This window comes from Entelurus aequoreus, linkage group LG23 (assembly GCF_033978785.1).
Source record: "Entelurus aequoreus isolate RoL-2023_Sb linkage group LG23, RoL_Eaeq_v1.1, whole genome shotgun sequence".
In the NCBI taxonomy this organism is placed as follows: Eukaryota; Metazoa; Chordata; class Actinopteri; order Syngnathiformes; family Syngnathidae; genus Entelurus; species Entelurus aequoreus.
In genome coordinates this window covers 36,148,840-36,169,762 of record NC_084753.1, presented here as the reverse complement: position 1 = coordinate 36,169,762, position 20,923 = coordinate 36,148,840, and the positions used below count along the sequence as shown (strand labels likewise).

General features: G+C 40.2%; 3 protein-coding genes and 1 long non-coding RNA gene across 8 annotated transcripts in view; all 4 read left to right on the top strand.

Annotated features, from left to right (window-relative positions):
• The window catches only part of sgpp1b (sphingosine-1-phosphate phosphatase 1b), a 35,167-nt gene extending 33,050 nt beyond the window's left edge, over nt 1–2,117 (top strand). Inside the window, exon 3 of the mRNA XM_062035058.1 lies at nt 1–2,117. This exon is cut by the window's left edge and continues 965 nt beyond it. The gene's annotated coding sequence lies outside the window, so the exon portion shown is untranslated.
• A 1,149-nt stretch (nt 2,118–3,266) lies between these two features.
• Nucleotides 3,267–6,257, top strand: LOC133640428 (uncharacterized). Its single transcript, XR_009824143.1, has 2 exons — nt 3,267–4,804; nt 5,269–6,257. It is a non-coding gene; the product is annotated as an uncharacterized LOC133640428 (long non-coding RNA).
• Nucleotides 6,258–11,317: 5,060 nt separating this feature from the next.
• wdr89 (WD repeat domain 89) lies at nt 11,318–15,361 on the top strand. Its single transcript, XM_062035093.1, has 2 exons — nt 11,318–11,473; nt 13,604–15,361. The coding sequence occupies exon 2, from the start codon at nt 13,620–13,622 to the stop codon at nt 14,751–14,753; it is 1,134 nt and encodes a 377-aa protein (XP_061891077.1). The 5' UTR covers nt 11,318–11,473; nt 13,604–13,619; the 3' UTR covers nt 14,754–15,361.
• A 3,759-nt stretch (nt 15,362–19,120) lies between these two features.
• LOC133640990 (serine/threonine-protein phosphatase 2A 56 kDa regulatory subunit epsilon isoform) overlaps nt 19,121–20,923 on the top strand; it is a 105,497-nt gene continuing 103,694 nt past the window's right edge. For 2 of the 5 annotated variants that reach the window (XM_062034757.1, XM_062034756.1), the window contains exon 1: nt 19,121–19,433. Coding sequence is in view for 3 of the 5 variants with exons in the window: in XM_062034753.1 (XP_061890737.1) it covers nt 19,549–19,577 (29 nt within the window). In the remaining 2 variants the exon portion in view is untranslated. Of the gene's footprint in view, nt 19,578–20,923 lie in introns of all 5 variants that reach the window. The other 3 variants (XM_062034754.1, XM_062034752.1, XM_062034753.1) reach the window with 2 other exon arrangements.

The following is a 20,923-nucleotide window of genomic DNA, read 5'->3' as shown; positions in this document are numbered from 1 at the left end:
AGTTAGAAATCAATCGTAGCACTGTGATTGGTCGATTGTGACCTCTTGTTTTGACCCACACATGTTTGATACTTTTTAAAAGCTTCACTCAGCTTTATCAATCAATCAATCAATCAACGTTTACTTATACAGCCCTAAATCTCGAGTGTCTCAAAGGGCTGCATAAGCCACAACGACATCCTCGGCTCAGATCCCACATCAGGGCAAGGAAAGAACTCAACCCAATGGGATGACAATGAGGACCCTTGGAGGGGACCGCAGATGTGGGCGACCGGTGCAATGGACGGACGAGTGGATCTAACAGAATAGTGAGAGTCCAGTCCATAGTGGATCTAACATAATAGTAAGAGTCCAGTCCATAGTGGATCTAACATAATAGTGAGAGTCCAGTCCATAGTGGATCTAACATAATAGTGAGAGTCCAGTCCATAGTGGATCTAACATAATAGTGAGAGTCCAGTCCATAGTGGATCTAACATAATAGTGTGAGAGTCCAGTCCATAGTGGATCTAACATAATAGTGAGAGTCCAGTCCATAGTGGATCTAACATAATAGTGAGAGTCCAGTCCATAGTGGATCTAACATAATATTGTAAGAGTCCATAGTGGATCTAACATAATATTGTGAGAGTCCGTAGTGGTCTGAAATTTCCCCAGGGACTTTGAACAGTTTATTTTTAAATTTTTAAAAATGTCATATTTTTTATAGCAACGTTGTTAGAATAGAATATTACCAAAGTACACACACGTTCACTCTGTCGGCCCGATTGACTCCCGTTATAATATAAATGCCATTTTTTTAACAGAATAATCCTTTCATATTACTCCGCTTTTTCCATGAAAACCAAAACAAAGAAAACAAGAAAATATTGTTTGATTGATTGAAACTTGTATTAGTAGATTGCACAGTACAGTACATATTCCGTACAATTGACCACTAACTGGTAACAACCCAATAATTCAACTAGTTTAAGTCGGGGGGTCCACGTTAATCAATTCATGGTTTTGGCGTAGTTGCACCACTTAAACACTTAATGGATCATTCAAAATTCTCAGAGCTTTGATAATCGTAAATGAGTTAAACTGCTATTAAACCACTAAAATGCAACGCAAACGATCTCAGGCCCAAATGACTTGTAGGAACTCAACTAAGTTCTGTTAGCTTTCTCTCTTTGTAGCTCACAAAACAACACAACACAAAACTAATCTAAAAAAGCAATGTAAGAAATTATTGATTTTAATTACCACTCTGCAACTATTTGTTTTTAGCTATTTTACAGTTATTTTTGACAAAAACACTATATAACGTCCATCCATCCATCCATTTTCTTCCGCTTATCCGAGGTCAGGTCGCGGGGGCAGCAACCTAAGCAGGGAAACCCAGACTTTCCTCTCCCCAGCCACTTCGTCCAGCTCTTCCCGGGGGATCCCGAGGCGTTCCCAGGACAGCCGGGAGACATAAATAAATGATAAATGGGTTGTACTTGTATAGCGCTTTTCTACCTTCAAGGTACTCAAAGCGCTTTGACAGTATTTCCACATTTACCCATTCACACACACATTCACACACTGATGGCGGGAGCTGCCATGCAAGGCGCTAACCAGCAGCCATCAGAGGCAAAGGGTGAAGTGTCTTGCCCAAGGACACAACGGTCGTGACTAGGAAGGTAGAAGGTGGGAATTGAACCCCAGTAACCAGCAACACTCCGATTGCTGGCACAGCCACTCTACCAACTTCGCCACGCCGTCCCACATAGTCTTCCCAACGTGTCCTGGGTCTTCCCCGTGGCCTCCTACCGGTCGGACGTGCCCTAAACACCTCCCTAGGGAGGCGTTCGGGTGGCATCCTGACCAGATGCCCGAACCACCTCAACTGGCTCCTCTCGATGTGGAGGAGCAACGGCTGTACTTTGAGCTCCCCCCGGATGGCAGAGCTTCTCACCCTATCTATAAGGGAGAGCCCCGCCACCCGGCGGAGGAAACTCATTTCGGCCGCTTGTACCCGTGATCTTGTCCTTTCGGTCATAACCCAAAGCTCATGACCATAGGTGAGGATGGGAACGTAGATCGACCGATAAATTGAGAGCTTTGCCTTCCGGCTCAGCTCCTTCTTCACCACAACGGATCGATACAGCGTCCGCATTACTGAAGACGCCGCACCGATCCGCCTGTCGATCTCACGATCCACTCTTCCCTCACTCGTGAACAAGACTCCAAGGTACTTGAACTCCTCCACTTGGGGCAGGGTCTCCTCCGCAACCCGGAGATGGCACTCCACCCTTTTCCGGGCGAGAACCATGGACTCTGACTTGGAGGTGCTGATTCTCATCCCAGTCGCTTCACACTCAGCTGCGAACCGATCCAGCGAGAGCTGAAGATCCTGGCCAGATGAAACCATCAGGACCACATCATCTGCAAAAAGCAGAGACCTAATCCTGCAGCCACCAAACCAGATCCCCTCAACGCCTTGACTGCGCCTAGAAATTCTGTCCATAAAAGTTATGAACAGAATCGGTGACAAAGGGCAGCCTTGGCGGAGTCCAACCCTCACTGGAAACGTGTCCGACTTACTGCCGGCAATGCGGACCAAACTCTGGTACTGATCATACAGGGAGCGGACCGCCACAACAGACAGTCCGATACGCCATACTCTCTGAGCACTCCCCACAGGACTTCCCGAGGGACACGGTCGAATGCCTTCTCCAAGTCCACAAAACACATGTAGACTGGTTGGGCAAACTCCCATGCACCCTCAAGGACCCTGCCGTTGAGGGTGCATGGGAGTTTGCCCAACCAGTCTACATATAACGTATACCATATAACGTACAAAATATTAAAAAAGTGAATACCAATAGATAGATCTAAAGTTGTTAAAAGGTTTCCAGCCTTGAAAGTAAAATGAAAATAAATGTATTGCTGACTTTTGAGACCTTTATGAGCGGGGGTCCCGTTTGGATCCCCAGGGTAAGAGTGCATAGTCGATGTCAAGCTTGCACGATTGATTGATTGATTGATTGATTGATTGAAACTATTATTAGTAGATTGCACAGTACAGTACATATTCCGTACAATTGACCACTAAATGGTAACACCCCAATAAGTTCTTCAACTTGTTTAAGTCGGGGGTCCACGTTAATCAATTCATGGTACAAATATATACTATCATCATGATACAGTCATCACACAAGTTCATCATCAGAGTATATACATTGAATTATTTACATTATTTACAATCCGGGGGGTGGGATGTGGAGAGGGTTGGGGGGAGGGGGGTTGGGTTTGGTTGATATCAGCACTTCAGTCATCGACAATTCCGTACTAGAACGTGGTACGTTCTACAGAGCGTGTGGGCGAGCTGTCGCAGCCGGGATAGGAGCGACATCTTCTTCTCCACTCCTTTCACGTCCGTCTATTTCAGCGAAAAATGTGCGCCCTTTATCGCGTTCCGAATGCAGTTTGTTCGGATAAATATCGGATTATGCGAAAGAGGCCTGGGTTTAGATTCCGAGACGTCTGAATTGGAACAGTTCTTACCAACATGAAGAAATGTGAACCACAAAAAAAAATGGCGGTGTGAACGTAGCCACATGCTATGCTAGTATTCCACTTGAGACTTGCAGGGTAGATCTTCAAAATGTACCAAAAACTTCCTCACGCCGACACCATGGCTCGTTCCTGGGTTTTGCTGCCGACTGAGCACGCCGGACTTCCACAAAGGTCAGGACCACGACCTGGGATCTCACCTGTAAACAAGCGATCATTTTATACGCGGACTTTCAGCCTGAATCCCAGGCAGGACCCAGAACCTTTTGTCAGGTGACCAAATATGGCGGCTCAACCACTTTAGTGCCCTCTAGTGCCTTACGAGGTCATTGCAGGGTTTGCCACGTGGCTTTATGCACTTCGCTGGGGCAAACTCAACCAGCGTCTATATCAGGGGTGTCCAAACTTAACCCGGCGAGGACCCGTTCCTCGGTGAGGGGAGGTTTCGTCATTTTGCAACGCGTTCCGCTGGAAACGATGGAAAGCGCCACTCGACATGGCAAAGTTAAAACACATTTTAAGACATTCAGAACTCTGCTGCCATCTGGCGGCTAAAGTGGATATTGGAAATTTGTCACGTTTCATGTGTCGGGTAAATGTGGCCATATGAATCCCCTTCCTACTGTACTTCAACTTTTATAAGCAATTCCCCCACCCAATAAGAAATAATGTAAATCCAATTAATGTGTTCCAGTCAAAAATATGAACACGAAACACATTCTTTATAGAATATTACAAGTTTCACATGCAAAAATTGTTTCCCGCCTCACTCTATCACAGATTGTCTTGTTTTTTTTTCCTTTTAAAAACCTATTCTACATGTTTTTGGCCTACATTCAGCATTTTCAAGCATAAAAATACATTTTGTGGGCTAAAAAAATCGGAATACTACTTTATCATTGGCCATTAAGACCTCTAAAGGCTTAGTGGCCACGTGCGTGGACAGCACCTTTTAGCTCTTATTTCCAAAATTGTGTACACTACTGAATTGGAGTCTTATGGCCACTTATGTGGACACTTATACTGCCATCTGGTGGTGTCAGAAGAGTATAACATACAATGGAATTTGGGGGGGGGGGAGTGTAAAAATAAGAATTAGCATGTCACTAAACATGAAGTACACGTTTGTGTACTTATGGACTAAGTACATCATATTAAAATATGATTCTTAGTTTGTATTCTAATTAGGGTCCAATAAGCCCAAATAGCAAAGAGAGATAAAAAACAAAAGCATGTAAACAAACAGCTTGGGCCTTAAGAGGTTAACGCGCCTTATAATCCGGTGCGCCTTATATATGAAAAACAATCGAAAATAGACCATTCGTCGGCAGTGCGCCTTATAATCCGGTGCGCCCTATGGTCCGGAAAATACGGTAACTTCTTTAACCTCTAAAGGCTTAGTGGCCACATGCGTGGACAGCACCTTTTAGCTCTTATTTCCAAAATTTTGTACACTACTGAATTGGGGTCTTATGGTCACTTATGTGGACACTTATACTGCCATCTGGTGGTGTCAGAAGAGTATAACATACAATAAAAATTGTGGGGGAAAAAGTGTAAAAATAAGAATTAGCATGTCACTAAACATGAAGTACACGTTTGTGTACTTATGGACTAAGTACATCATATTAAAATATGATTCTTAGTTTTTATTGTAATTAGGGTCCAATAAGCCCAAATAGCAAAGAGAAATATAAAAAAGTATGTAAACAAACAGCTTAAGAGGTTAAAGGACAGCAAACAGTGTGGTTCAGTATCGTGGCCTCTGATTGGCTTAGCCCCAAGCATCGGATTAAAGGAGTTATTTCATGTTATAAATGGTTGTAAACAGTTTTTTTGCGCTCTCTGAAAATATTTGATCATTCCTACTTAGAAGGGGGAAAAAATTCCCAATTTAGGGAATCCAAGAGGGAATACTGCACATATAAATGATGAATAAAATGTATCAACTAGAAAATTCCCACGGAAATTTTGATGGGTCAGAATTCCAATAAATGTTAAAAAATGGCCGAGTTTGATCGAGTAGGCTGAGATAGGCTCCAGCACCCCCCGCGACCCCAAAATGGACAAGCGGTAGAAAATGGATGGATGGAGGAAAATTAGATTTTTTTGGGGTCAATTTCGCTGACTTTTGATGGCCATCAGAGGCGGAATGGGACACGTGACCTCCATAAAAGTGACATTTTCGTAGAGAGGACGAGTGTGTCAACGTTTTCACCGACACACGTGACAGTGGGATAAAAGATGTGGCCGTGACGACAGTTTGTTCCCCAAAAAAAGGGTATTTCCGGGTCTGCCACCCTCTAGTGTACACCATCCGCTTTAATGGTGTACACCATCCGCTTTAATGGGGGGAACCCCGATGGCGCTCGCCTCCTTACGATGACCATCCAGCAAAAACCAAACATTGGACGTCAAAAAAATTTAAGCCAGGGTTAACGTAGACAAGTGTGTGAACAAAATGAGACGTTAAACACCGAGCTACGTGAAAGTATGACTGAGCTACAAGAAGAGGCGATCTCGCTGTTTTGGCAAAACCCTCCATTTTAAAAGTTGCCCATAGCGATTAATTTCCGGAATAGCGTCACCATGGTAACACGAAATGATCCCAACTATAAATACTGCCGTCGTCCTCATCGAGACCTTTCCGACGGTATAAGATACGTAGGGGTTTGTTGGTTGGTTCGTTGCGCATTAATCGCGAAAGTTTAGGATAGGAAACAAAACTAAAGTATGAGCAGTAATAATATGAGTTGCTTGCTTAGCAGCAGGCCCATAATTGAAGTTATAAAACTTTTTAAGCCAGGGTTAACGTAGACAAGTGTGTGAACAAAATGAGACGTTAAACGCCGAGCTACGTGAAAGTATGACTGAGCTACAAGAAGAGGCGATCTCGCTGTTTTGGCAAAACCCTCCATTTTAAAGGTTGCCCGTAGTGATTAGTTTCCGGAATAGCGTCACTATGGTGACACGAAATGATCCCAACTATAAATACTGCTGTCGTCCTCATCGAGACCTTTCCGACGGTATAAGATACGTAGGGGTTTGTTGGTTGGTTTGTCGCTTATTAATCGCGAAAGTTTAGGATAGGAAACAAAACTAAAGTATGAACAGTAATAATATGCGTTGCTTGCTTAGCAGCAGGCCCATAATTAACGTTATAAAACTTTTTAAGCCAGGGTTAACGCAGACAATTGTGTGAACAAAATGAGACGTTAAAGGCCGAGCTACGTGAAAGTATGACTGAGCTACAAGAAGAGGCGATCTCGCTGTTTTGGCAAAATCCTCCATTTTAAAAGTTGCCCATAGCGATTAATTTCCGGAATAGCGTCGCCATGGTAACACAAAATGATCCCAACTATAAATACTGCCGTCGTCCTCATCGAGACCTTTCCGACGGTATAAGATACGTAGGGGTTTGTTGGTTGGTTCGTCGCGCATTAATCATGAAAGTTTAGGATAGGAAACAAAACAAAACTGTAAAGTATGAGCAGTAATAATATGAGCTGCTTGCTTAGCAGCAGGCCCATAATTAAAGTTATCGAACACTCTTGGACGCCACCTTGTTTTGGTACGAGTTTGTGTTTGAATTCGTAAGTGTTTCTCACCTTCTTTACCAAAGTGCTGGCATTCACAACTTTATTGGGCCCCGTGCTGAATGACTTCCTAGCCGTGTTATCGCTTCCATGGTCAATAATTGATTTGTGTGCGACACGCACTTTGGACACCCCTGCATGGTTCTTGTGCTCGTCAGGGGAGTCGGACTTATAGGAACTATTTTTTGATACGCTACGTTTTATTTGAGGCGGCTGCATTCAGTCCAAATAAATCTGATCAATGTGTCGAGTCATCATTTTATGAAGAATGTTTTTTTTGCGTTTATTCCCGTGGTCTGGCAACCTTTTCATGAGTGGGAGTGCAGGAGGAAAAAGCGGCCAGCTGCAGGGATGTGGATGTCCCGGCAGCTGCGTGGTGGATTGACTGGGTCCACATGTGGCCGTGAAGTGGTTTGTCCCCTGGCCAGGGTTCCGCTTGGCACTGCAACAAAGACAAGAACCACATTCTCGCCCCCCCTCGGCTCCTCCGCAGGGAACCAAAAAGTCAGAATGAGAGTTTGCCTGTTTTTGAGCAGGTTTGCGGAAGCTGGACTCGAACCCGGAACCCTCAAGTTGCTGCTGAGCCACACCGCCTATCCTCTCAACCACTAGGGATGCGAATCTTTGGGCACTTTTAGGATTGGATTCTGATTCCTGGGGTGACGATTCGATTCAAAACGATTCTTGCAATGTAATATTTGGTACAATTATAGAATGAAACTTTTTCCAATGGTCTAAAAAACTAGTTGATTTTTTTAGATGTCCGATAATATCGACCTGCCGATATTATTGTCTGATAAATGCTTTAAAATGTAATATTGGAAATTATCGGTATCGTTTTTTTAATTATCGGTATTGTTTTTTTTCCAATTTTTATTATTTTTTTAAATTAAATCAACATAAAAAACACAAGATACACTTACAATTAGTGCACCAACCCAAAAAAACTCCCTCCCCCATTTACACTCATTCACACAAAAGGGTTGTTTCTTTCTGTTATTAATATTCTGGTTCCTACATTATATATCAATACAGTATGCAAGGGATACAGTCCGTAAGCACACATGATTGGTCCACTAATAGTACTAACCTTTAACAGTTCATTTTACTCATTCTCATTAATTACTAGTTTCTATGTAACTGTTTTTATATTGTTTTACTTTCTTTTTTATTCAATAATTTTTTTTAAATTTATTTTATTTTATGAATTTTTTAAAAAATGACTTTAATTTCACTATACCTGGTTGTCCAAATTAGGCATAATAATGTGTTAATTCCATGACTGTATATATCGGTATCGGTTGATATCGGTAATTAAGAGTTGAACAATATCGGCAAATAAGTCATTATCGGACATCCCTATTTTTTTTACATTCTCATCAAAAATATATTTTTGCACAAAAAATGTTTAGTTTTCAATTTTTGAAAATTATGAATGGATAAAAACAAGAATCGCCTCTCTTGTCATGATGAAAATCAATATATTTGTCCTTTTAGACCAGGGATTCTCAAACTAGTACGGTACGCCGGCGCCATCTAGTGGTACGCCAAATAATCACTTGATTAAAGCACAGTGTTTTATTTTCAAATATTCAAACTATAATGTTACGGTGGATATACTTGTTAAATAAAATCCCTGCCTTGTTTTTAATGAATACTTAGCCTTACTTCGCTACTGTAATTTAAAGTTGGTCATTATGTTTTCTGAGGTGGTACTTGGTGAAAAAAAATTGGGAACCACTGCTGTAAACTGTTATAGATTTTATATGCTTATGATTCACAATCTTGTTTGAAATGTTTGCAACTAAGAATGGCTAAATGTGCATTTATCTGAGTCATACAGACAACAGAATAAGATAAACTAGTATTTCCTCTGTTTGTGTGCACATTCATTTACTAGTTAAAGTACGCAGTGTGTGTACATTTGTCAGCAGGGGGCAAAATAGGTTTGCATAAACTTTTATTCCACATTACGACTAATGTATATATATATATGTATATATATATATATATATATATATATATATATATATATATAAATATGTACATGTATGTATATATATACATGTATGTACATGTGTATATATGTATTAATATGTATATATATATGTACAGTATATGTATGTATGTATATATATATGTATGTATATATATACAGTATATGTATGTATATATATACAGTATATATATTTATGTGTATATGTATTTGTGTGTAAATATAAAATGCATATATGTATATATATTTATACATGTATATATGAACACACATATATATATATTTGTGTGTCTAATATATGTATATATATATGTGTGTGTATATATAAATATATGTGTATATGTATTTGTGTGTAAATATAAAATGCATATATGTGTATATATACAGTATATATACGTATATGTGTATATATACATATATATATATATGTGCATATGTATTTGTGTGTAAATATAAAATGCATATATGTATATATATTTATACATGTATATATGAACACACATATATATATATTTGTGTGTCTAATATATAATATATATATGTGTGTGTGTGTATATATAAATATGTGTATATGTATTTGTGTGTAAATATAAAATGCATATATGTATATATATTTATACATGTATATATGAACACACATATATATATTTGTGTGTCTAATATATATATATATATATATATATATATATATATATATATATATATATATATATATATATATATATATATATATATATATGGATGTTTGTGTGTGTATATATATAAAACGTGCTGTACAGCTTTTAAACTTACCCAGAAAGACATAACTGATTAAAAAGCGAATGTTCAAACGTTGAATATTTGTTATTTACCCATTTATAACTAAGTGATAGTGATACATTTATAACTAAGTGATAGAGGTGAAGACAAAAAAAAAGGTGTTCGGAGGCGTTGAAGATTGGTAACGATGAGTAGCTGCTGCCATCTGCAGGACAGCCAAGGAATAACAGCTATATTAATACTTCCGGTTTAAAAAAAAACGCTAGAAAACACTTGTTTTACCACTTAAAGCACAACAATAATATAATTAGATCATAGACTAACATAATTGTGTTGTCTGTCTAATCGTAATAAATGCAGACGAGGCGTGTTGGCTCAGTTCTCAAAGGTTTACTCCACAACAACCTCCAGCTACCGCGCAAGCGCTTCACTACTGTGGCATGCTGGGTAATGTAGTTTTCATTTTATAGATCATAATATCACAATAATGATAACCATAGCTGTAATTGATGAATGGCCGGATGTTGCACAACATGTCTTCAAATGTGAACACGTTGATACAGAGGTTTGTCTCACAAAACACACATTATATAATGTTGTGTTGCGTATGGAAATAAATAATAAAATGGGAAAGTTCATAGAAAACTAATATACATATACATCACATTTCCGTGTCAAACTCTACGATTTATGAAAGTAAGGCCTACATTTTCTATTTGGCTTAATGGGCTACAATTATCCATCAAATCTTGGAGAATGATTAAGAGTACAAAAGCCCTTAAATTGATATATTTGTTAAAAACATTTAAAGTGATTTGTCTTTTTTTTTCATATGAATTAGTATTATTATCTGTATTTGATTTTGTTTTCTTACTTGTTGTTGAAAGTGCCTTGACTTCTGTGTGAATTATAAATGTATGTTTGTTAATAATAATAATCATTTTTTTTAAAACACAGGCGGTGAAAAAGGAAAACAAATGTTTTTTGTCTACTTCCGGTCTTTTCGCACGCTAAGCCTTGTGGGTAATGTAGTTACACAATCATTAAAAAGGCAGCATGTCGTATGGTGCCTTCATTTGTTTTATTTTCTGTTACTCCTCGACATGTTTCTTTTTGGCTTGTGTTCTCTCTTGGCAGTTTTTTTTTAATAACTTGATTATTGTTTAACAAATCTGTAAAATAGTGAAGATATTTTTTTCCCCACATTTGAAAATTATTTGTTTTAAGTTGGTATTTCTTGCCGTTGTGAACTATGGTGTTTATTATGGACGGACCTTTTTTTTAAGTTTTGTATCATTATCTGACCAATACAACACATTCAGGAAATGAAAAGGAAAAAAAGAAAAAAAGGAAGAAGAAGAAAAATAAAATAAACAACAACAAAAAACTTGTCGTTTCCCGATGCGGAACTATTATTTGACCGGATGTTCTTCCGGGGTGTATAGAGTGTGACACAGTTGTCCGCCATGCAGGTTTGGTCTCGCTGAGAGTGACGTGAGGTAAAAAACATTTGTCTATAACTAACTTTAACCTTCTTTAAAGACGTCGTTTGGCCACAAAAGAAGAGAAAAAGGGCGAGGTAGGTTCATTACACAACGCTGGTTGCCAGGAAATGACGACACATTAGTGCGTGTTATATACAGCATGTAGGAGCTCGGCCAGTGGTTACTCAGTAGTTCACTCAGCGTTAACTTTTGTCCAAAGTATCTCTTTTAAAACACTAATGACATGACAATTACATTAATTAGTAGAGATAATGTGCCTTATAAACTTTAGATCCATGAAGGAAAGAAGAAAGTGAATTAATGTTTATAACTGAAGACATTTACAAATGCATAAACATTTTTCTTATTTCCTTTGTACATATTACATATTGTTATGAAGGTGTCTGTTACTACATTATATATATATATATATATATATATATATATATATATATATATATATATATATATATATATATACTTGCAGTGTGTATATTGTACATATTACATATTGTTATGAAGGTGTCTGTTACTACATTATATATATACTTGCAGTGTGTATATTGTACATATTACATATTGTTATGAAGGTGTCTGTTACTACATTATATATATACTTGCAGTGTGTATATTGTACACATTACATATTGTTATGAAGGTGTCTGTTACTACATTATATATATATATACTTGCAGTGTGTATATTGTACAAATTACATATTGTTATGAAGGTGTCTGTTACTACATTATATATATATACTTGCAGTGTGTATAGTGTACATATTACATATAGTTATGAAGGTGTCTGTTACTACATTATATATATACTTGCAGTGTGTATATTGTACATATTACATATTGTTATGAAGGTGTCTGTTACTACATTATATATACTTGCAGTGTGTATATTGTACATATTACATATTGTTATGAAGGTGTCTGTTACTACATTATATATATACTTGCAGTGTGTATATTGTACATATCACATATTGTTATGAAGGTGTCTGTTACTACATTATTAATATATATATATATATATATATATATATATATATATATATATATATATATATATATATATATATATATATATATATACTTGAAGTGTGTATACTGTACATATTGCATATTGTTATGAAGGTGTCTGTTACTACATTATATATATATACTTGCAGTGTGTGTATTGTACATATTACATATTGTTATGAAGGTGTCTGTTAGTACATTATATATATATATATATACTTGCAGTGTGTATATTGTACATATTACATATTGTTATGAAGGTGTCTCTTACTACATTATATATATAAATGTGTGTGTGTGTGTAATATATATGTATATATGCATGCATGTATGCAAATCATGGCTTTGGATGCTTGGTGGCATTTTAGATGTATGCTAACGTCTCTAAAGTAACACATGCTAAAGTTTAATGCTATCTTTTTAGCAGATGTTGTATGTGTAAACCTAAAAACCATGGTTTTGGATGCATGGCGCCATCTTAGAAATATGTAAACGTCTTTTATATTAGCATGCTAATGTCAAAAGCTATCTTTTTATTACATTTTTTATGTGCAAAACTACAAATAATGGCTTTGGATACTTGGCGCCATCTTAGAAATAGGCTAACATCTCTTATATTAGCATGCTATCCTTAGCATGCTAACATTTACTGCTCTCCTTTTTGCTAATTTGTATGCGTAAACCTAAAAATCATGGATTTGGTTACTTGGCGCCGTCTTAGAAAGGAGACTGACGTCTTTTATTATAGCATGCTATCGTTAGCATGATAACATTTATTGCTATCTCTTTAACTAATTTGTATGTGTAAACCTAAAAGTCATAGATTTGGATACTTGGCGCCATCATAGAAATATGCTAACGTTTCCTATATTAGCATGCTAACATTTAATGTTATTTTTTTTACTATTTTGTATGTGTAAACCGAAAAATCATGGATTTGGATACCTTGCACCATCTTATAAGTATGCTAACCTCTTTTATATTAGCATGCTAACATGAAATGCCAACTTTTTAGCTAATGTTGTATGTGTAAACCTAAAAATCATGGCTTTGGATACTTTTTCACCATCTTAGAAATATGCCAGTTTCAATATGGGTCAGGGCACGGATAGCAGACCCATCAAAATTTCCGCGGGAATTTTCTAGTTAACGGGTGTTGTTGAACGTTTGACTCATCTTGTCGTTTGTCTGCTGAAGGAGTTTGGATGTCACCATGGAGGTTTTGGAGGACAAGTTGAGAAGTTTGTCCATCGCTCGGCGAAGTCACCCCGAGAAGCCCACTTACCTGCTGGGCATGGCTCAGCAGCCAGAGGGCGTGTTGGCGGTGTCCTGCTCCAACCTGAGCATCCACCTGCACAACAAGGAGACGCTGAAGCTGCAGGGCGAGTATCGCGGCCACGGCGGGCCACTCTGCGCCCTCGCCTTCGCTCACGCCTCCCCTCACCTCCTCTACTCGGCTTCTGCGGACGGGACGGTGCGCGCGTGGGACGCCCGCCTCCCGGGGTCCGACTCGGCCCAGCTGTTCCGGAGCGACTCGTCCCACAGCTTCTGCAGCTTCGACCTGAGCTGCGGCGACGTGCTGCTGTGCGCCGGCACGGAGCAGGTGGACAAGGCGGACAGCTTCCTGGTCTTCTGGGACGCCAGGAAGCCCGGCGAGTCCCCGCTGGGCGTGTACTCCGAGTCGCACAGCGACGACATCACACAGGTGCGCTTCCACCCCCGCGACAAGGACCGCATGGCGTCCTGCGCCACCGACGGCCTCGTCAACGTGTTCGACCTGAGCCGGGGCTCGGAGGACGAGGCGCTGCTGGCGACCTTTAACGGCGACTCCTGCGCCAGCTCCGTGTGCTGGTGCGGCGACGACTACCGCCGGCTGCTGTGCCTCAGCCAGGACGAGGGGCTGCACCTGTGGGATCTGACCCGGCTTGACACGGAGCAGCCGCTCGCCGTCTTCAGCTGCCGAGACGTGCGCAGCCTGGGGCCCACGGCCCCTGGGCGCGGCTTGGATTACACAGTGGGAGGAGCCTGGCTGGAGGACGCCGGCAAGCTGCTGGTGGTGGGGGGCGACAACGCCGGCGGCCTCCACCTGATGGAGTGTGACGACGAGGGACTGCGTCTGCTCAAGAGTCTCCACGGCGGACACTCCTCCACCGTGCGCTGCTTCCTGTGGGACGCGGTGGCGGGGGCCCTGTTCACGGGGGGCGAGGACGCTCAGCTGTTGCTCTGGAAACCAGGAGGGGCGGAGCTGACGACGGTCAAAAAGGAGTCCATGAAAAGTTGCTCCGCCTTGAAAGTGAAATCCAGACCTCACAGGAAACATTATTACAACACCAGCGTGCAGCGGTGACATGTTTCCATCAGGACCGCATGCAAGTGGAAAGAAAATCTAAACTTATGGAACAGAAAAGCAAAAAGATCATGCATTATAAAAGTCAATGTCCATGCATACGTGCCCTTTGCTACAGGTGCACGCTCACCTGTATGGTTGTGACAGGTTTTTAGCTCAGTAGTAGTACGCTGCTCTTTCACACGGCCCCACTCACAGCAGTAGAGGAGAAAATAGGGCGGCCGAGAGAGAGAGAGAGTACAAAATTGTTAGGCTGAGCTGTGAACACCAATCGTTGCATTTCGCTGTCAAAATTGTGGGCCCCTGATTAGGTGTGGCCCCTGGACTTCAGCCCTGGTAAGCCCGTGTTTTGCCCAGGCACACAAATTCAAGGGATCTCCGCCGACGACCTTGCAGTTTTTATTCGTGACACTCATTAAATGGTTCATCGAAGCAACAGAATATCAATTGACACTTTTTTTCTAATCAATGAATCGTTGCAGCCCAAGTCCTGATCATTGAACAATGTTGTGAAGGGTCTCCAAACTTTCTTGACTTGGGGGCCGCAGTGGGCTACAACAATTTGGCCGGGGTGCCAAAGCTGACTGCATGTAAATATATATGTATATATATACTGCATATATATATATATGTAAATATATATATATGTATATATATATATATATATATATATATATATATATATATATATATATATATATATATATATATATATATATATATATATATATATACACAGTGTTTCCCATAAACTGCCAAGATACCTGTGGCGGTGGGGGCGTGGCTATGGGCGTGGTCACATGACATCATCAAGTAATTTGCATAATTTACTACAATGATATGATTTTCTCTAAAAATGCTCAAAAAATGTATACTTACTAATTAATACTAACAGTTTTGTTTTAAACATCCATCCATCCATCCATCCATCCATTTTACAATATAATTACAACACTTTATGTACATATTTATATACAGATTTGAACAATAAGTTATTCACTGAAATATATTTATTAAATGTGGTTCTTACAAAAAATATATCTTATAAAATATAAAAGCTAAAATGTCTCAAAGCTCTGCCTCTTTAATTAGTGCATACTAAATAATTTAACTTTAGCCTACTACTACAACCATATTATTTACCAGCAACATAAAGTGAAACAGAGGCAGAGGTGTCCTGCCACAGTCAGTAACAAATAAACAGAAAACAGTAGTGGTGGTAGATAGACACAGAGCTTCATCAAACATCTGATCCACTGAACAAAGAGCTCCAAAAATCTTGAACTTTAGACTGCCATCAGTTTTACTCCTTACACTTAACCATGTGTTTCCTACTGCCTGCAGACTTTGCTCCCTTTGTTATATACACATGTTGTGTTTCTAATATAAATACATTTAATAAAGTCATATACAAATAAGGCAACAAGAGAAATATCCTACACTTCTCTTTTGTAAAGTAAATCTGAACAGCCGATATGGGCATCTACATCAACTATATGATTTGCCTGAGAAGCTGGAGAGGACAAAAAAAAAAAAAATTTTTTTAATTTATTTTTTAAATTTTTTTTATTGTATTTTTATTTGTGGCGGACGTAATTCTTTCGTGGCGGGCCGCCACAAATAAATGAATGTGTGGGAAACCCTGATATATATATATGTAAAAATATATATATGTATATATGTCATTTTTAATAATGTGTTGTGTTTGGACATGTTTTTAATTGACATCTACAAAGTTCAGTGAGCGGGTTGTGTTTTGTGTGACGATTTTGTGCAGGTTTAATTGTGCCACGGGTGGGAAAGGTAGTTTGGATTGGGTCATATATAAACTGGAAAAATTCCCGATATTCCAGGAATTCCGTCATACCATTTCCCAATTCAACATGTTACTACTTCAACATTTCTCCACTGATTTGAAACATTTCAACAACATTCAAGTTTTTTACCATTTTCAAAAAAAAATCCCAATTTTTGGGGAAATTCCCATTTAAATGAATGGGACATTCTTCAAAGTTCCACAACTCCTACATTTTTCATCTGATTCAAACCGTTCCAACTTCAAAATATTCAGCCTGTTCAGGAATTGTGTTCTCTCCTTGCATCACAGTCCACACTATGGTGAGTTCAAGAACCGCCGAAATTGGAAGGACAAAACGATGTTTACCAAATACTCTCACCAGTGAAGCGTACACACACACATATTAAACAGAGCGCTTTCTAACAATTGTGATGGTTTGTGTCATGTTTGTCCTCAAACTAAAAGCATACTAAAACAAAAGGCTCTTTAGCGCCGCAGGTTGATGACCCCCGGTCTAAATATTATTGTTTTTAGTTTATTCACGTTTTATGGAGCAATTTGTTTATTACTGATAGCTGTAATAGCTACACAATGGGGTTAAAAGTGAGCATTATTATTTTTTCAAAGACATAATTGTCGTGCTGTACCAAATAAAAGTGTATATTTGGAGTCAAACGAATTCGACTTGTTATGTTACGTAACTTCCTAGCATCCTTTTTTAATCTGCTAGCGCACATGCTAACACCCTCCATTGTTGTGGCATTCGCCGAGCCACGTTGCCGCGCCGCCAGCCTGGGTCGAGAGAGGGTCGTCGGCGTTGGGGCAGGGCCTCAGTATAATATATATACATATATATGTATGTGTATATGTAACTATACATACATATGTGTGTGTGTGTGTGTGTGTATATATATATATATATACACACATATATATATACACACATATATATATATACACACATATATATTCGTACAGTATATACACACATATATATGTATATGTATGTATATACCTCGCGCACTAATTGACTGAAAGAGTACACATTTGATGTCACGTTATCGATGGAAAAATGCATTTTTAGACAACATGATTTGCCTGAGCGGCTAGGAGACACCGAGAGTAACAAGCGGTAGAAAATGGATTGGAAAGGACAGATTTAAAAAAAAAATATATATATATACTTTTTTGCTTCCCAAACTTTTTTTTTTTTAACTTTGTACTTCCGGTAGTCCGAATACGGCCCGGCCCGCTGGCCGTAGTTTGGGGACCCCTGGTCTAACTATTAATGTTTTTAGGTTATTCACGTTTTATGGAGCAATGTGTATTATTGATAGCTGTAATAGTTACACTATGGGGTTAAAAGTGAGCATTATAATTTTATCAAAGACATAATTGTGCTGTACCAAATAAAAGTGTATTTTTGGAGTCGAACGAATTCGACTTGTTATGTTACGTAACTTCCTAGCATCCTTTTTTAATCTGCTAGCACACATGCTAACACCCTCCATTGTTGTGGCATTCGGCGAGCCGCGCCGCCAGCCTGTGTCGAGAGAGGGTCGGCGGCGAGCGGCAGGGCCTCAGTATAATATATATACATATATACAGTATGTATGTGTATATGTAACTATACATATATATGTGTGTGTGTGTGTGTGTATATATATATACACACATATATATATATATACACACATATATATATATATATACACACATATATATATATATATACACACATATATATATATATGTATGTGTGTGTGTATGTATATGTATATATATTCCTCGCGCACTAATTGACTGAAAGAGTACGCATTTGATGTCACGTTATCGATGGAAAAATGCATTTTTAGACAACATGATTTGCCTGAGCGGCTAGGAGACACAGAGAGTAACAAGCGGTAGAAAATGGATTGGAAAGGACAGATTTTAAAATATATATATACATATACTTCTTTGCTTCCTAAACTTTTTTTTTTAAACTTTGTACTTCCGGTAGTCCGAATACGGGCCGCCGGCCGTAGTTTGGGGACCGCTGGTCTAACTATTAATGTTTTTAGGTTATTCACGTTTTATGGAGCAATGTGTATTATTGATAGCTGTAATAGTTACACTATGGGGTTAAAAGTGAGCATTATAATTTTATCAAAGACATAATTGTGCTGTACCAAATAAAAGTGTATTTTTGGAGTCGAACGAATTCGACTTGTTATGTTACGTAACTTCCTAGCATCCTTTTTTAATCTGCTAGCACACATGCTAACACCCTCCATTGTTGTGGCATTCGGCGAGCCGCGCCGCCAGCCTGTGTCGAGAGAGGGTCGGCGGCGAGCGGCGGCGTTGGGGCAGGGCCTCGGACAGGTTTAGTCTCATTCCGGAGGAGACAAACGCTCCCCAAAAGCGAACTTCGCTTACCGTCTCCATCTCTTCCCTCGTCCCTTTTGCTCCGCCACCGAACTCGCGGGCTCCGTCGCCCTGCGCCCGCCCCCTTCCCCGGCTTGACCGACGTGGCGCCTCGTCCAATCGCCGCCACCGTCGCCGCCCGCCTCAGCCAATCGGCGTGGCCGTGCCGCCGAGCAGGTTAGTGTGCTCGTGTTATGTGTCAGCCCAGGCGGTATTGACAATAGGCTGAGAGGAAGCAGCATCCAGGACCTAATGGTGGAATGTCACATCGCCACACGCCGTCGTCTCTAGCGTGTTGTTGTTGATGGGACTTTGAGGGACGCGGGAGCTGACTTTGGCTGCCGGAGGCCGACATTGAGCCGCTGTTTCCGCCGCTGCTCGCACCGAGCTGGAGGTAGCCCCCCCCCGCACTTAGCTTCCCCAAACATAGGATAACTCCTAACCGCCGTCTGCGTTGCGACCAGCAGAGGATCAAGGTAAAGTACCTCCATTGGAGCGGGACTGTGGGACGGTGCGTGTCCAGCCCATCGCCCGGTCAGTCTGTCGGCTCTCGCTAGCAGCGTTAGCACTGCCTGTGTATTTTCGCCTGGGATGATGGGTGATCGCCCGAACCCGCCCAGGTAAAGTTGTTTATAAATGAAACACTTGGATGCCATGTTTGTTCATGTTTTCATGTGCCGTGTTTCCTTTTTTTTTTTTTGCAAAGATGCTATGACGACTAGCATATGCTAAGGGCTAGCTTCGGCTACAAGCTAACCCACGCTAACAACGATGGCATTTTCCGCCCGTAGTTGTGCGCCTCGCCGCCAAAGCCCGGACGGAGTGGGTGCTAACAATACATCCATGCTTAATGTGCGCGCAGAAGGCGACTAGCTATCGATAAACGCGGCGAATTCCTTGAAAAGAATGTGTCGGGAGGCTAACCGTGCTAGGCGGCTAACGCTAGCTGTCAAGTTGGGAGCGCTGTGCGGCGGCCAGGCCCGACGTGAGCTCGCCCCGCTCGGCTCCGCGCCTCATGGTGCGACCCGCCGCGCTCACGCCGGGTCAATGTGTAAATAACTCCGCGGCTTCCTTATTGCACTCTGCGCCGATAGCATCTTTTATTGTGCCGCGTTCAACTGGAGGTTGATGGCCCATGCACTAAAGCGGGATGACAAGACGAAAAGGGCAAAAATGTGTCCGGACTTGCCGTGGAAATGGTTTAAAAGGTGCAGCAGCAGTGTGTTGGATGCGAGCAATAAAGTACCCGTGTCATGGAACAACTAGTTGCCTCCTATATTGAAGCGGTTATCATATACATATCTGGTTTTGGACTTGCAAAGTTTGCGAGTAAATACGATCAAAACAGTATCAATCTCACGGAGATTCCCGAGCCATTTCGATAGATAACGAGCAAGTCAGTCACGTGATCTGTGACGTCCTTTGCCAACAACAACAACAATGCAAATAATGCATTGATTGATTGAGACTTTTGTTAGTAGATTGCACATATTCCGTACTTACTAAATGGTAACACCCGGATAAGTTTTTCAACTTGTTTAAGTCGGGGTCCACTTAAATTGATTCATAAATGGATGCAGACTTTTGTGAGGGCCAACAATGATTACTTTGGGGAAAAATGTATGACCCAGAACCTTATACTGTACATGTGATCGTAAACCAGTGGTTCTTAACCTTGTTGGAGGTACCGAACCCCACCAGTTTCATATGTGCATTCACCGAACCCTTCTTTAGGGAAAAATAAAATGTTATGTTTTTGGTAACACTTTAGTATGGGGTTCATATTCTAAGTAACAAAGACTTAATTTAGAGTTATTTGGTTAGGGTTAGGGCCAGGGTTAGAGGGTTAGGGTTATAATAAGGCCGTGCCGAATAAGGCATTAATAAGTACTTAATAATGACTAGTTAAGAGCCAATATGTTACTATTTTGCATGTTAATAAGCAACTAATTAATAGTGAATATGT

Bases quoted from the DNA above. Each gene is read 5' to 3' on its own strand.
- wdr89 (XM_062035093.1), top strand. From the start codon at position 13,620: ATGGAGGTTTTGGAGGACAAGTTGAGAAGTTTGTCCATCGCTCGGCGA.